Below are 16,959 nucleotides of genomic sequence, written 5' to 3'. Positions count from 1 at the left end.
TTATGCTCCACCATTTTATCCATCCAAAAATATTTTCTTTGCTTTTCATCTCTTTTTGACTGGATATTACCACCACAATCTCTTTGTAGCAGGTCTTGGGTCAGAGTCCCTTAATCCCTATGGTGGTTCTTGGGGTCCGGGGCTGGGCGCTCAGGTATGTACCAGCTCACTCCCAGTGACTACTTGGCGGGGCCTGGTGCCTGTTGCCCGATCAGGCCTCTTCCGGGGCAAAGGGGGCCCTCGGGCCTCTGGGCCTGCGGCTCGGTTTACTCTGGCACAGGTGGCTGCCGGCAGAGCCGGCGGACACGCCACTGCAGCCCCCTCTGGCTTCTGCTCTGTGGCTACTGGGTGACCCCTCATCTGGGGCTCTCCTCAGCTCTTCCCAGGAGGGTGGCACGGATGCCCCTCCGGTGGTCCTCCTTGGGCTCTCGCACACTGGGGCCTCTGGATGTCTGAAGCCTGCTTCATGCCCTGGGGGACAGGGCTATGGCTCTCTACATCCTCTAGCAGATCATTACATGGGGAAATCTTTTGAATACAAGCGCGGTGAGCCACACAGGTGTGCACAAGGGTGTTCACTGTTCATAGACATAAACTACACCTTTATTGGCTGCTATTTTCAAGCACATTGTGCGCTGTCGGTCCTGCTTGCTACACAACAACATTCAATATTTAGTATTTTCTGCTGTTTACACTTAGCTAGATTATGTTGTGTTTAGTATGATGCTCTGTTTTTTTTGCTTTTTTTCTCTTCTTTTTCTCTCAACAGGTGATCCAGGAGTTTTTTTTTCTCTTCTTTCTCTTTTTAAGTGCCCTTTCTCACTGTCCCTCTTCACTTCTGTTTTTCTTTTCCTTCATCTTTCTTTCTCCCTTTCCTATCCCTCAGTCATGTCTGTCCCGTCTGTAACAACTGAAAATAAAATATAATAAATAATAACAACAAAGGTTGATCAAATGGACCAATACGGCAAGGCCGTGATGATCCATTTGGCAAAGTAAATCCATTGGGTATCCTTGTTGGTCTTCAGACAACAATTCTGACGGCTAAAGAACCAAATGGGACAGGCAAAAATAAATAAATAAATAAAAAAGGACAAATTGAGACTAGTTTAAGCCGGCGGCGAGGAGACTAGCTCAGCCTCTAACTGCCTTCGTCTAAGCGCCCGCCCTGCACTACCTCTGACTCTATGCTCTCATTGGCAACCTTAATGAAACATATTTGTCAGCCACACTTATTAACGGCAGCTCTCCTCTAATGATCTATGGCACTTGTTATTGTGCTGAGTAAAATTTAGTGACCTGGACAGTAGGTTCCAAGGAAGTGTTATAATGACTTACTAGAATAACCTATAAGAACCCTAAATCTGATGTTATGAGTTAACACACATAAAGTCTTACCATTTACTGTTTTAAGGAAGTAATAGAATGAATGTCCACAATTCTGACTTTAAATGCAGATAGATCACTTTTATTAAAGCAAGATTTCAGCAGGGTTTAGCAATTCAGTCAAATCAAATCAAAATAATCAATTTATCACCCTATAAATCCTAACTATTCTGTTGCTAAATGACTACAACCGTTGTTGAGGTGGGTTTTCTCTTTGGAGGGAAGGAGGGTCCTCGTGCGCACTGATAGAATCCAGTTCCCCGCTGTCTTGGCAGAAATCCAAAGGAAAGATAAAGTGTCTCCGACTTCACCTTCTTGACTCTGATCCTAACTCAGCATATGATGAGTAGGCAGTTCAAAATTCATAATCCAATCAGTCGATCCACAGTAAAGGGCTATGACTTCTCCTCTGTCGTCCCTCGCTTGAAGTTTTCTCACCGCGGATCTTCAGTCTCTTCACATCCTACTCACCGGCTTGGGACTAGAGGAAAAAGCCCCTCTCTGCTTTTGCCTCCCATTTTTATACACCTCTACGGACCTGTTTAGACATGTCTAGACATCTACCGGGCGGAAAAACCATCTACGGACATGTCATGTTTCCCCTTAGGTCCACCCTTTGCTCTTGACTCACTGGCAGGACTTGCAGTTTTAGTGCCTGTCCCGATTCGGATTTGAGGTGAGACAAATGACTGAAAGTCCATAGTGGGTCAACACAAATGATTTTATTAAAACACATATATGTGGTGAAGATGGGCTCTGCAAAACATCAGCCTCGATCTCCCTCGAACAATAGGTGGGGTGTGACATTTATACATATGATGACCAGCAATATGCGTCACCGCAGATGAAAAACAACATGCATGTTCCAGTAATTCTATCTCAGGAGATATTCTAAAAAAGAACAGTTCCTTCCTATGTTCCTCCACCGCCTGCCAGATGTTTCCTGTTATTATACTCTTCTGGGCTTATCAGAACTAAACTGTCACGTATGCAGGTAAACAACTTTTGCAGTCAGTTTACTCAGGCAGACTATGTGTCTGTGTTGTTAACCTTAGTGCATGACCTCACCCAACAAACAAAGACATTTTAGAAGTATACTTCCTGACTCTGTTTGAGTCATCTGTTACCAGGCAAACTTCAGTGCAGCAGGCTGCTGAATGCACCCACACAGGCCTTTAATATGTGGTAAATTGTACTGTAAACATGTAGGGCAATTCTTTCAATAGCTGTACTTTGCTCCATAGATCGGTCGAACTCGCGTCGGCCGTCGCTTCAAACCATTAATTAACTTGGCCGAGCTTCAACTCTATAATAAGCACAAAAAGCAATATGTGTGCATATAAGATTATTATGTAATTATACTAACACCTCAAATACAGACTTTAATATAACATCAACAGTTTCAATAAATGTGTCCATGAAATGATAATAATGATAAATCATAAGTGATGCAACAGTAATAATAATGATTATGGATAGTAACAGTAAAATAATATTTCATCCCGACACTCCTCCTCTTTGGCCTTTGAAAAAGGCCAACACTCCTCTTATTGTCTCACTCCTCGGGCCACCTCCTCTTGGAGTGAAGAGACGCCCCGGATTCTTCTTTCTTCAACTTCCCAGGTAGACTACTGGTTAGTCGTTGCACGGGTCAGAGGGTTTATTCTGCCTCTGTTTTGCCACCCGTGTTATTTGGAGATGAGCTTGTCTCCACCAAGCTCTCGTCCGCCACTGCACACTGAGACCAATGGAGCCAGGTCTCGCCTGTCCCCTTCAACTGGACCGCTGTTGTGGTACGAGCCGTCACTTTTGGACCTTGGCACGCTCCCTTCATCCCTCAGGTTCTCATGTTCCAACGCTGCTTAAGATGATCACTGATCCTCCTCAAGCCTCTATCCTGGCCTCCGCTTCCATCCTGTAGGTGCCCTTCCTCACTCACTTCTCGTCATGGCACCTCACAACACCTACAAATTAAAATGACCCTCCTCTTGCACCTGGCTTCCGCCATGTGTCAACTCCCTACTGAGACCTGTACAAGAAAGTTACACATTCTCTCTAAAACAATCTCCCGCCAACCTGTAACCCTGTGTAAAAATGTTAGTCACCAGTTACATGTTAAACTCATTTAACTCCCAGCTACACCTGGAACCTGTATCCTGGAAAACAAATCTGTTAAATCAAACATCTTATTTACAACCAACTATAGATCATGAGAGTGATAAAGTATTCAGCATAACAGACAAGTATCATGTTTAGGTTTTCTCAAATCATTAAATCACTATTATTGCCGCAATTTATTTTATCCACAATTTAATCAGTGACTTTCGTTAAGCAATGTCACTCCACTTGTTTTATCACTATGAGCCCCCTAGTGGCCAGCTAGTGAGCTCCACGTTAAACTGTTCCCTAAACACTGCATCTCTTATTTGTTTTCTCATGTCACTTGTCTGTTTTCTACTGAATCCTCCACATGCACTCTTAACAAAAGCAAAACAAACATTAGCAACACATTTGACCATGGTCAGCCATCCACATTCCAGAGGTGCTATAAAAAGACCTCCTGTAAAAGAATGACCCTGTTCTCAACACAGGATGTGACTCCCACTATATTCACTCCCCTGTAGTATTCAACATTTTCCCAAGAACACAGTGTAATAGCATCACCAACTCATAACCTATAAACACCGTTTCTTCACACCTAAGCCCAGAAATCCTGTCGTAGAAAAACATTATTAGAAAACATTAACTACTTGTCCAGTTATAAATCACATAATCAAATCACATGCAGAACTGTAATGCTGTAGAAGAAGAAGAAAATGCAAATGTTAACGCTGCGCAGGTGTGTACACCCTTTCTCACAGTTACCTCTGTGAGCAACACACAACACAAACCCATGAATAACACACCCCTGGTAGATTCACAAACACAGAAAGTGGCATTTAAAAGTTCACTCGTCATGCAACCTCAGATGTCGCTGTCATCCTTCTGCTCCTATAAAACAAACACACATAAATTCATCCACCCTTCTGTCCTGTCTAGGTGGAGATTAACCTTGAGTCGTGGTCAAGTCTTGTCAGCTTTTGTCAGCTTTTACCAGTCAGTCAGTTTGTTTTATTTCCATTCATTCATTCATTCTCTCTTTCTTTGATCGATCGCCGCATTTAGATTTCCGCCCTCAGCAAAATGACGTCATTTCAAAAAGAAAAACAAGAACTTTAGATCGGATTACCTCGCTGAATCCTTCTTAGGCAGGGACTCTTATTTTTTAATTGTCCCAAATAAGTGGCTTTCTCCAGAGCCCATTTTAATGTGGAGAAACTCACTTGCAACAATTTTCTCGACGACGTGTAATGCTTGTAATTTCCGATGTGCAGATCTGCTTAAAGAAAAGAAATTCACAAACAAAAACCAGTGCACCGTTCAAAAAATATAAAATCAAAAATCAAAAATAAAGCTTTAAAACAAAATTAAATTAAAAAAAACAGAAGCCCGGGTCTTAGGACTTGTCACCGAATATTCTTTCTCTTATAAATGAAAAAATACCAAATCTAAAACTTGGTGCCATGGTGAAACCTTCCCCATACTTCAGAAACCCAAACAAAACAAAAACAAAACAAAAAATCTGCTAGTTTCACTCATTTAAACTCTGGCTGCAGGATTCTGTTCACCCCTGCTATTATGTTCCCCAAAATAATACTAATTCAGTCGTCTATGTATCAGTTCTCACCCCACTCACTAAACCAGACAAGATGATGGTAACAGTATTACCTACTTAAAATTGTGTTTGATCCTAATGAGCTAATCCTAATGAGCCTCATTACTTCATTATGTGTGTGTGTGTGTGTGTGTGTGTGTGTGTGTGTGTGTGTGTGTGTGTTAGTAAGGTTAATACATTTTCTATTTCTGTGTGTCCTTTTATGTACCTTCCCCCTTTTTTCTGAAACAAAACTCCGTTCACTCCAAATTTCTGTTTCAGAAACATCTAAATGAAAAACTCTGTCATAGTCAGGCACAGCTAAACCCCAAATGCTTCCAGATTACCATAGGCAACCACACTGAGTGTTGTTAACCCCTTCTACAAGCACCCTCTTTTAATGTGTCACACTTTATATATGATTTTGTGTCATCTCTAGTGCATAATATGTGCATGTGTGGTGTCACTTTCCATTGTTCTAACAGTACTCTTACATACCTCAGTGCTTGTCTTCCTCCCCCTTTTGTGGTGGATCGGGGACTGTGTCAATCCTCCACTTCCAGGCAGTCGTTTGTCTCCCTGGATTCCTTAACCCAATTTGATTCCCCACACTAAAACAGCCGCCTCAGTCCTCTTCTGCTCCTTTCTCTCCCACTTTTCAGTCCAATAGCAGTCAGTTTTCTTCAGCTTTGTCCCGTGTATCTCTTTGTCCCACTGTCTCTTACATTGCCATCTCGCTCCAAGCATGGCAAGTGTCAAACTCAGACAGTCTTCTCAAAAGTCCTTCAACCACAGTGAGGTTGCAGCTTGCTGGAAACGCATCTCCATCCATCCAATCTAGATGGTGGTTCTTCTCTTTCTGATGTCGTTTGCCCACAGCGCTGCTGGACCTCTCTGCTCAGAACTCTGGTATTGTCTCTTGGACTCCTGTCCACTGTTGATGTTCATCCTCGTACTTCTGAAACTGCACTCGGTGTCTTCAGGGAGAGATTAGCTTCCTTGGAGCTCGCTTGTTCAGGATGAGGACGGGGAGCTGCAAAACAATTCAGCCAAAAAGTCTGGCTGGGTGTTTCTATTTTTTGTTTCTAATGGTAAATGGCCTGTATTTATATAGCGCTTTACTAGTCCCTAAGGACCCCAAAGCGCTTTACATATCCAGTCATCCACCCATTCACACACACATTCACACACTGGTGATGGCAAGCTACATTGTAGCCACAGCGCACTGACAGAGGCGAGGCTGCCGGACACTGGCGCCACCGGGCCCTCTGACCACCACCAGTAGGCAACGGGTGAAGTGTCTTGCCCAAGGACACAACGACCGAGACTGTCCGAGCCGGGGCTCGAACCGGCAACCTTCCGATTACAAGGCGAACTCCCAACTCTTGAGCCACGATCGCCCCGCTAATGATTTTAACCTATAATTTTCTTCCGGTCTCACCCTTTCAGTCAAACAACGCAGTATAAAGTTAATCTCCCTTGACTACCTGGCCCTTTTAACAGGAGTCCAAATCCCCGCGGAAGGCTACTCCGGGCTAATCTGGTCGCCGCCAGAGATAACCGCGCGTCCACGGTTACCGGTCGCTGCCAAACGCTGAACGAAACTGCGTTCTACGGAGCCTCGCTCCGGTACTAAACCAATTTGTTTACGTGTTTTAAAAGCATCACTGTGGACTGCAAGCCCCCCGGTCTCTTACTTGATTCCCGAACCTCGTCCTGGTACTCAATCTGACCAAATTCCCTAACCTAAAGCTTGCCTGGCTGGCCTCACAGTCAACAAATATAACACATCAATTTAAACACATAACATATTAACTTAAACACACAACCTATTAACTTAAAATTCACCCCAGAATTAACAGCAATAAATTTTGTCAGTCAAATATTCCCCAAACTTTTATCACTAATTACCCCAAAATCACCACGGACACGGACCAGAAGCTTTACTGAGTGAACATTTAAATTTGCTTAATTTCCAATTCAGCACCTTTGGATACAAGACAAGTATAAATACTCCTGCCATTAAACTCTGTCTCTTTGCTGTGACTCTGTCTCATATATATGAATCAGTTCAATGAGGCAGAGGGTGGTTATTGTTACAGATCTGGTTCTGACTGAGACTAAAAAGCAGCTAAACATGAATAAATCCTCTGCAGCAGAGGCTTTACTGCTGAGTTTATTAAAAGTCTGCACAAATTTCATCTCATCACATCTTTTCTCACTTCTGTGTCTAAAGTTGATTCTGCTCTGTATCTACAGGACTGTGTGAAACCTAGGTTTGATCTTAAAGCAGCTTAAAAAGGCAACCGTTGTGAGGTTAAAGATGTTTGGTCTTTATTGGATAGTACAGTGAGACAGAGACAGGAAAGCAGGGAGACAGACTGAGGAGTGGACATACAGCAAAGGGCTGAAACTAAAGCTGCTGTTGGGGGTTCACTCTGATACATGGACACATATTCAACAGCAGGGGTCGGCAACCTTTCTGATGATGAGTGCCATCTAAAGTTTCCTCAAAAGTCAGTGTGCCATATGATTGCATTAGCAATAAATTTAATAACGCTCTATATTAACAGTTACACACTATATAGAACAACTTTATAGAATTATATTTGTTCGCAGATGTTGGCAGCTATTTTTAGTATTTTAGTATTTATTTATTTATTGTCATTGTCAAGAAAAATTAAATTGCGTTTGGGGCTTCCATACAACCCCAAAAAAAGAAGAAAATAATAAATACCCCTTAAAACCCAAGTGTACATATTTAACCCAGTGTGACTCCAATGCAATAAGACAATCCTTAGCAATAATGTTCGTAGAAATTCAGACAAAGACCTGAGAAACATGACAAAATACAACAATGCAACCCATTCAATATTATTGTACTGAGAGATATGATATCAGATATGATAGTTATCTATTTAAGAAAGGGGGGGGGCAGGAGGGGGAAGAGAATAAAGATATGATGCACCAATGCAGACCAGTTCATTGCTATTAAGAAGTTGGATATGGTTATTGTCCGTGAGAGGGGGGCAGAGAGTTCAGGAGCCTCACAGCCTGTGGATACAGGCTGTTGGCCAGTCTGGATGTTCTGGCCTGTATAGACCTGTACCTTCTCCCTGAGGGCAGCAGATGGAAAAGGTGGCGCGCAGGGTGATGTTGGTCCCGCAGGATACTGTGCACCCTCCTCAGACAGCGAGTGGGGAAGATATTACTGATCTCTGGCAGACTTGTTCCAATAATTCTGCCAGCTTCTTTCACCACCCGCTGGAGTGCTTGCTGATCGGCCTTGGTGCAGCTGGGGAACCACACTAGAAATCCATACGTCAGAACGCTGCTGATGGCACAGTTGTAGAAGTTCAACATCAGAGATCTGGGAATGTGTGCGCTCCGCAGTCTCCTCAGGTAGTAGAGGCGCTGTTGGGCCTTCCGTACAACTGAGGTGATATGGTTGCCCCAGGACAGGTCCTCGGTCACAGTTACCCCCAAGAATTTAAAACTGCTCACCCTCTCCACCGCCTCACTGCCAATGAAGAGAGGCAGATGGTTGTTATGGCCCCTCTTCCGGAAATCTACAATGATCTCCTTGGTCTTTTTGGTGTTTAAGACCAAGTTATTGTCGTGGCACCATGACTCTAGTTGTTGCACCTCTGTCCTATAGTTTGTCTCATCATTGTTGGATATAAGTCCGAGCACTGTAGTGTCATCTGCAAACTTAACAATGAGATTGGATGCGCAGGAGGAAATACAGTCATGGGTGAAGAGAGTGTATAGCAGAGGGCTCAGAACACACCCCTGAGGGGCACCGGTGTTGACCACAAGGGTGGAAGAGGTGTTCTTACCCACTCTGACACTCTGTCTACGGTTAGTGAGGAAGTCCACAATCCAGTTGCACAGAGAGGAGTTAAGTCCCAGTTGGTGGAGTTTGGGACGGAGTTTGTATGGCCGGATGGTATTAAAAGCCGAGCTGTAGTCTACAAAGAGGAGCCGTGCATAGGTGTTCCTGTGTTCCAAGTGCTTCAGTAATGTGTGCAGCACTGTGGCGATCGCATCCTCGGTTGACCGGTTCTCCCTGTATGCAAACTGGTGCGAGTCCAGGGATGGTGGAAAAGCAGCTCTGATGTGTTTAATGACCAGTCTCTCCAGGCATTTGGCGGGAATGGGGGTGAGTGCCACAGGTCTGAAATCGTTCAGACATGTGACATTTGACTATTTTGGGATGGGAACGATGGTTGCTGCTTTGAAACAGGATGGTACCAGTGAACAGGACAACGAGGTGTTATATATAGAGGTGAAGACGTCCGCCAGGTCCGCAGCACAGTCTTTTAGCACCCGGCCCAGCACTCCATCCGGCCCGGCCGCCTTCCTGGTGTTAATGCTCCGGAACACACGCCTCAGCTCATGAGTGCTCAGGACCGGAGCAGGGTCGGTTGAGGGGAGAGGGGACAGGACAGGGTCGGTGTTCTCCCTGTCAAAACGGGCATAAAAGAGATTTAGATCCTCAGCCAGAGTAGAACTGTCGGCTGAGGGTGATGGTGTTCTTCTTTTGTAGTCCGTGATAGCCCTGATGCCCTCCCAGACCTGCCTTGGGTTTGTGTTGTTCTCAAACCTGGCCTCGATACGCCTCCTGTGCTGCTGCTTGGCAGTCTTGATGCCTCTTCTCAGGTTGGCCCTGGCAGCACTGTATGCCTCCTGGTCCCCGGATTTGAAAGCGTTGTTCCTTGTTTGAATAAGTTGTTGAACTCCGTGTGTCATCCAGGGTGGATTATTAGGGAACACACGGAATCGTTTCCAAGTTGTTACATTGTCCACACAGAAACAGATGTAGTCCAAGACAGTGGAGGTGTAACTGTCCAATGCGACACGATTGTCAGTGTCCTGCACCTTGAATACATCCCAGTCTGTGCAGTGGAAACAGTCCTGAAGCATCGGAATAGCGTCCTGCGGCCATGTTCTCACGGTTTTGGTTGTAATCCCAGTGCTCTTGATCTTTTGTGTGTATATTGGGTGTAGCAGAAGGGAGAGATGGTCTGACAGACCCAGGTGGGGATAAGCCTGGGCTCTGTACGCATTCGCCATGTTGGTGTACACCTGGTCCAACGTTCTATCTCCTCTGGTAGCACACTTCACATTACGGTGGAAATTGTGAAGTACAGATTTCAGGTCCGCGTGGTTAAAATCCCCAGCCGCAATAAAGACACTGTCCGGGTGTGCTACCAGGCTGTTATTGATGCTGCTGCTCAATTGTGCTAACGCTAGCTTAGCATTAGCATCTGGTGGAATGTAAACAGCGCAGATGTAAACGGCAGAAAATTCCCGAGGGAGATAGAATGGACGGCACTTTAACACCAACAGTTCTACCTCTGTACTGCACAGTTTTTCCGTTACCGTGACGTTCGTGCACCAAAGGTTGTTAATATAGATGCACAGCCCCCCGCCAGTCTTCTTACCCGAGTCCGCAGACCTGTCGGCTCGATAGGCGGTGCGGCCTGCTAGATCGATAGCCGCATCGGGAATGGCGCTGTCCAGCCAGGTTTCAGTGAAGATCATGCACGAACAGTTATTAAAAGTCCGTCGAGTGGCGATCTGCAGTCGTATTTCATCCAGTTTGTAACGGATTGAACGGGCGTTGGAGAGGAATATGATCGGGAGTGGTGGTTTAAACGGACTAGTCTTTAGCCGTGCCCACAGGCCTCCCCGCTTGCCTCTCTTCTGCCTCCGCTCGCAACGTCTCCTCCTGCGGCTTGCTGTTGCGGGTAGCCCCGGGGGTTGCTTAACGATCTCCGGGGGGATGAGATACTCGGATGTTAGTTGAAGATCTCCACGGCTTAGTTGTAGTAGATCATCTCTGTTGTATTGAAGTAACCCCAGACTGTGTGAAATAATACACAGCACCACCAAAAGTGCAAAAGTGTAGGAGCTCCGGGCCGCTGCGTCTGTGCGCGCCGCCATCAGCGAATAGTTATTGGCTATTTTGAAACAAAACAGCAAATGAACTATACAAAAGAAAATGCAAATGCTATTTATGGTCTCCTCAACACAGTGATAAGAAAAATAAACTGGGCCAATATGGCATGTTTGTTAATACAGGGATACACATGTTAATGTGATCTCTGGTATCTCACTCAGAGACACAGGTGTCCGAGTGTCCAGCATTCAGACAGCTACCTGAGGACAATCATGTGAGAGAACATCTGCTCACACATATATGTAGAGACAAATACTGTCAATAAGGCCTCTGCAACATTCCAAATGTTGTCAAACCGAGCTGTGTGATGAAGTGAGTGTGACAGAAACACATTTAGACTGTGTTTCTCTGCTCTATCAAGTCAAATCTGGTCCTCAGAGACTGAATAACATCCTGTCCCACTAACAGCAGCTCCGACAGTCTGTTCACTGCTTTCTTCCTGTCAGTCTTCATCTTTCTGCTGCGTCTCCTCTTCACACTGACCACTTTCTATCTAACAGTGAGCTCCCAATGAAGCAGCAGCATTCAGCCTGTTAGAGTCAACACAAATGTCTCCATCCAAGCTCATGTTGTGCTTTGTTGTCCTCTCAGTCCCCCAGGTGGAGGTGGATTCAGGGGTGGAGTCTGTCCAGCTGCCCTTCAACACCACACTTCACCTGCCTGAAGACGCTAAAGTGGAGTGGAAGGACAGCAAAAATAGGAAAGTTCATGTAAATGAGAACGGCTCTGAACAGCCTGAAGAACAGCACCAGGTTTACAGAGACCGAACGAAGATAAATGAAGACCTGCTGAAAACTGGAGACCTTAGTCTGACCCTGAAATACCCCACAGACTCGGACAACAGAACCTACACCTGCACTGTCTACACCAGAGAGGGAAAAGTCCTGCTAAAGAAAAGAATGAAACTCTATGTTGGAGGTCAGTGATGCAGAAGTGAGAGAAAACATGTGACAGCTAAACACTTGATTCATTGTCTGAGACAAATGTTTAGAACTTCCCACCTTTAAAAATACAAACCACACCAATGTAAATGGAGCTGGCACCAGAGGAAAGAGGTTAAAAATATTTAACCAGCTTAAAAAACTACAGGCAGATGTTGTTTTATTACAAGAAACTCACAAACCTGTCACAGGTTTAAATGAACTTAAAACACCTGAGTTTCCTAACGTGTTTGCAGCCGGTTATAATTCTAGACAACGGGGAGTAGCAATTTTAATACATAAAAATGTTAATTTTACAGTACTCGATACAGTTATAGATCCAGAGGGTAGATTTCTAATTATTAAACTATCAATATTGAACAAAAAACTATGTATTGTTAGTATATATGGTCCAAATGTTGATGAACCCTCATTCTTCCACGGTTTTTTTAGTGCACTCTCTGAACACCTTGATTGCACACTCATTCTTGGCGGTGACCTCAACCTTGGACTAAATGAAGAAATGGATAGGCTCAATACAACAGGAACTCAGCGTAATTGGCAGTCCACAAATATAATCAAACAGTATATGAACGACTTTGGTCTTTGCGATGCATGGCGCTCTCTTCACCCCATCAGTAAGGAATATACTTTTTTCTCGCATGTTCATCACTCTTACTCTCATCTGGATTATTTTTTGGTCAGCAGCTCACTGCTGTGTGACATTTCAGACACTGAGATTCATCCTATAGCTGTCAGCGATCATGCTCCTGTATCTTTAACACTAATGCACAAGAATAATACTACGCCAAGTAAAAACTGGAGATTTAATATATCACTACTTAAAGATGAAGACTTTATTAAATACTTTAAAAAGGAATGGACTTCATATCTAGACTTTAATGACACTCCCGGAATATCTGCTTCTGTTCTATGGGAAGCAGGGAAAGCTGTGATGAGAGGTAAAATAATTTCTTTCTCATCACACAAAAAGAAAGAAGAAAACAAAAATATTCAGGAATTAGAAAAAAACATCAAATCACTAGAAGAAGCCTACGCGTCCCACCAAGATCAGGAAACATTGAACAAAATATGCAAAACAAAACTAGAATTAAATGAAACTATTAATAAAAAAACACAATTCCTTATACAAAGACTTCGCTTGCAGAATTTTGAACACAGTAACAAATCAGGTCGATTTCTAGCTAACCAGCTAAAAATAAATAAAGAAAAAACAACTATATGTGCTGCTAAAGATTTATCGGGGAACACAATATATGATCCTGGAAGAATAAACAACATTTTTAGGGATTTCTATGAAACTTTATACTCACCACAAATAAACCCATCTAAAAATGAAATTGATCTGTTTCTTGACAACGTAACTCTTCCAAAATTACTAGACAGTCAAGCAATGGAACTGGATTCGCCACTGACGCCAAGTGAACTTCAGGAAGCCCTGATAAGTATGCCCAATAATAAGGCTCCAGGTCCAGACGGCTTCCCTGCAGAATTCTACAAAGAATTCTGGACAATTTTGGCACCAGTATTCCACAGCATGTTGCAGGAAATCGAGGAAAAGGGCAGACTACCACCAAATATGAATTCTGCCAACATTAGTCTCCTGCTAAAACCAGGCAAAGACCCTGTATATCCCTCAAGCTATCGTCCAATTTCCCTTTTAAATGTAGACCTTAAAATAATCTGCAAAGCTCTCTCAAAGAGATTAGAGAAAATGACCCCCCTCTTAATTCATCCTGACCAAACTGGTTTCATAAAAGGTCGGCACTCCTCAACAAACACTCGTAGATTACTTAATTTAGTAGACTACTCATACGATAAAAACATCGAAACCATAATATTATCTCTAGATGCAGAAAAAGCATTTGACAGAGTTAATTGGAAATTTTTATTCGCAACTTTACACAAATTTGGTTTTGGAAACTCTTTCATAAACTGGATAAGAATATTATACAATTCCCCAACGGCTCGTATCAGAACAAATGACCAGACATCCTCCAGCTTCTGTCTCCTGAGGGGCACCAGACAGGGATGCCCACTCTCCCCTTCACTTTTTGCAATTTTTATCGAACCTCTAGCAGCAGCATTTAGACAGGCTACAACAATTAAGGGCATAAAATGTAAGAACATAGAACATAAAATCAGTCTCTATGTGGATGATGTGTTGCTTTTTCTGCAAAACACACAAACCAACCTCTCTGAGGTAATTACTTTAATAAACTGGTTTTCAAGAGTTTCAGATTATTCAATTAACTGGCCAAAATCTACAGTTCTCCCCATTAACTGCTCCTTCCATAATTCTTCCTCTGCCCCACTGCAATCCGGAAATATTAAATATTTAGGTATTAATGTCTCTCCTAAGCTTTCAGACTTAACTAAACTAAACAACATCCCACTTCTAAAGAAAGTAGAAGGCGATCTGACTAGATGGAAATCTTTACCCATATCACTCATGGGAAGGGTCGCCACTATAAAAATGATGATCTTGCCAAAAATAAATTACTTATTTTTGATGATCCCTAACAAACCATCACAAGATTGGTTCAGATCTCTGGATTCATATATTTCCAAATTCCTTTGGAAAGATAAACCCCCGCGTATTAGCTTAAAAACGCTACAAAGAACCAAGGATAGAGGAGGATTAGATCTGCCTAATTTTCACCAATACTTCTTAGCCAACAGGCTTCAGTTCATCTCAGAATGGTTAAAACATACCTTCTTAGTTGAGCCCTGGCTAGATGTTGAACAGGCACTATGCAAGGATCTAGAGATTTCAGACCTACCATTTATTAGCTCAAACATCAAAAGACATGAATGCTTTAAAAGTATCAACATCAGCTTTTCTCTAACAGCATGGTGGGAGTTTCTAAAAATAACGGAGTCTTCATTAATCCCATGCAAACGTACACCTATCTGGAATAACCCTGACATATTACAAAACAATAATATGATTAATTTCCCAGAATGGAGTTGTAAAGGAATTAAATACTTAGAACATATATTAGAGGGAACAGAATTTATTCCATTTGACAGACTAGTTGAACAATATGGGATCAACAAGACAAGGTTTTTAGAATATCAACAAATTAAATCCATAGTAAAAAAGAAATTTAACCTCAGTCAAGTTGAATTACAAACACCACTAAGTGCGGCACATTTTCTTACTCTTAAATCCCCCAAATTATTATCTAAAATATACAGAACACTTTCTAAATTAGATGAATCAATATCCCTTCCTACTGCAAAGTGGGAAGCAGATTTATCAGTCAACCTAGACCAAAACTTCTGGTCTCAGATTTGCTTAAAAACTTTTAAATTAATTAAAAATCCCAGTCTGCAATTAATACAATACAAAATACTTCATAGAGTGCACTATACAGGTCATCGGATGTTCAAGATGGGCTTTACATCTTCCAACAACTGCTCACACTGTCAAGGCAATACACCAGACAATTACATCCACGCTCTTTGGTTCTGTCCACCAGTGCAAAAGTTTTGGCGCGAGATATGTGAAGACTTATCAAAGTGTCTGAAATGTAACATTCCAACTTCCCCCTTAGTGTGTCTACTGGGCAGCTTAGATAATGTCACTTCAGAAAAGAATATAGCCCATATGATCTTCACTGCCCTATGCATAGCCAAGAAAACAGTCCTCATGAACTGGAAAAATAAAAATAATCTTAATTCTAACCAATATAGAAATTATCTATTAGATTACATTAGTCTTGACACAGCCTCTGCCACCACATTAGATCAATTGCTCTGGGCCCCTTTTATCAGCTCCATCACCTAGTGGGGGTGGGGGGTCATAGTTTGGTCCCGCCTTCACTGTTGTGATTGGTGAGGGGGTAGGGACAGGCTTAGGGCGTCGGGGGGTTCCCCGGAGGCATCTTCCTTGGGGGGCTCAACCCGGGGTAGCGGTCACGTCCGGTTGGGGGCTCTGTTGGCTCTCAGGTGACTGTTTCCTCGTGGCTGCGTGCAGCGGGGCTAGGGGAGGGTCTGTGCTGACGGACGTGGGTTACTGACCTGGCAACCTGGCTGCCCCTGGGTGGGTCCGGGATGGGCGTGAGGTTCTGGGGGCGCTCCGTCTCTGGGCTGGGGCCCGGGCCGGGCCTCGGGGGCTTGGGTCCTGGTTGGTGTGTTGCCGGGGTTGTGGGCGGGTGGGTGCATGGGGGCCCGGCCCTGGAGCAGGGTGCCGCCGGTGCGTCGAGCCGCCTGGGGGGCTCTTCAACTGGTGGGGGGGATGGTCACATCTTGCAGGAGCTTTCTTCTCTTCAGGAACTCTCTGCAGGAGGGGGAGATACAGGAGAGGTGGAGGAAGATCTCAGCCTGGGCGTTTACCGTCTTATGTAGTCTGGAAGATGTGTGGATGGTGGGGTGGGTGCAGTTTTCTCTGTGGTGGGGTTGGGTGGACTGTCCAGGGCTCTGTGGAGCCGGGGGGCGCTACTGCACTGGGCCCCGGTCTGATGGGCCTGGGCCCCCCTTCCCTGGCGGGTCGCGGAGGGTGGGAGTGCCTACTGGGGTCAGCGGGGGAGCTGGCCCCAGGGAGGGGTTACCTGCCCCTCCCTTCCTTCCCTCCCCATCTCCAGCTGCCTCCCTCTTCCCGCTCCTCCACAACCACCCACACATGTAGGGCCTTGGAGTGGGGGTATGTCACCAGGGTGCAGAGGAGGCTACCCCCCCCCCCCCCCCCTGTCCCCTTCTGGCTGCCTCTGCCTCAATTTTATCCCACAACTTAGACATTCACATTATTCACACTCTCATTACACATACATATAGGATCTTGGGGGTGGGCACAATCACGGAGTCCAAATCACCATCAGGGTGTATACCTCACCCCTGACGTCGTTGCCCACCTCTCAATTTTAAATACACTTAGTCATTGAGGGCTAGCAGGAGGGACTATGCGCTTACCTGCTGCTCCTTGGCAGGTAGCTCTATGCCCTCCTGGGTTTTAATTGCACCTTAGAACA

The 16,959-nt window shown here is 44.3% G+C and overlaps 1 protein-coding gene across 10 annotated transcripts in view; it reads left to right on the top strand.

Annotated features, from left to right (window-relative positions):
• LOC146634876 (muscle M-line assembly protein unc-89-like) overlaps nucleotides 1-16,959 on the top strand; it is a 73,404-nt gene that overhangs the window by 39,160 nt on the left and 17,285 nt on the right. For 5 of the 10 annotated variants that reach the window (XM_085379085.1, XM_085379053.1, XM_085379062.1 and 2 more), the window contains one exon: nucleotides 11,637-11,963. The exons of 2 other annotated variants lie outside the window; for them this stretch is intronic. In XM_085379085.1, the coding sequence (XP_085235211.1) occupies nucleotides 11,637-11,963 (327 nt within the window). The remainder of the gene's footprint in view (nucleotides 1-11,636; nucleotides 11,964-16,959) is intronic. 3 more of the 10 variants (XM_085379103.1, XM_085379112.1, XM_085379120.1) reach the window with 2 other exon arrangements.

This window comes from Diplotaxodon limnothrissa, linkage group LG3, assembly GCF_057381915.1.
Source record: "Diplotaxodon limnothrissa isolate DT_005_m linkage group LG3, D_limnothrissa_male_GT1.1, whole genome shotgun sequence".
NCBI classification, from domain to species: domain Eukaryota; kingdom Metazoa; phylum Chordata; class Actinopteri; order Cichliformes; family Cichlidae; genus Diplotaxodon; species Diplotaxodon limnothrissa.
The sequence above is the reverse complement of the archived record's forward strand: the minus strand, read 5'-3'. Positions and strand labels throughout refer to the sequence as shown.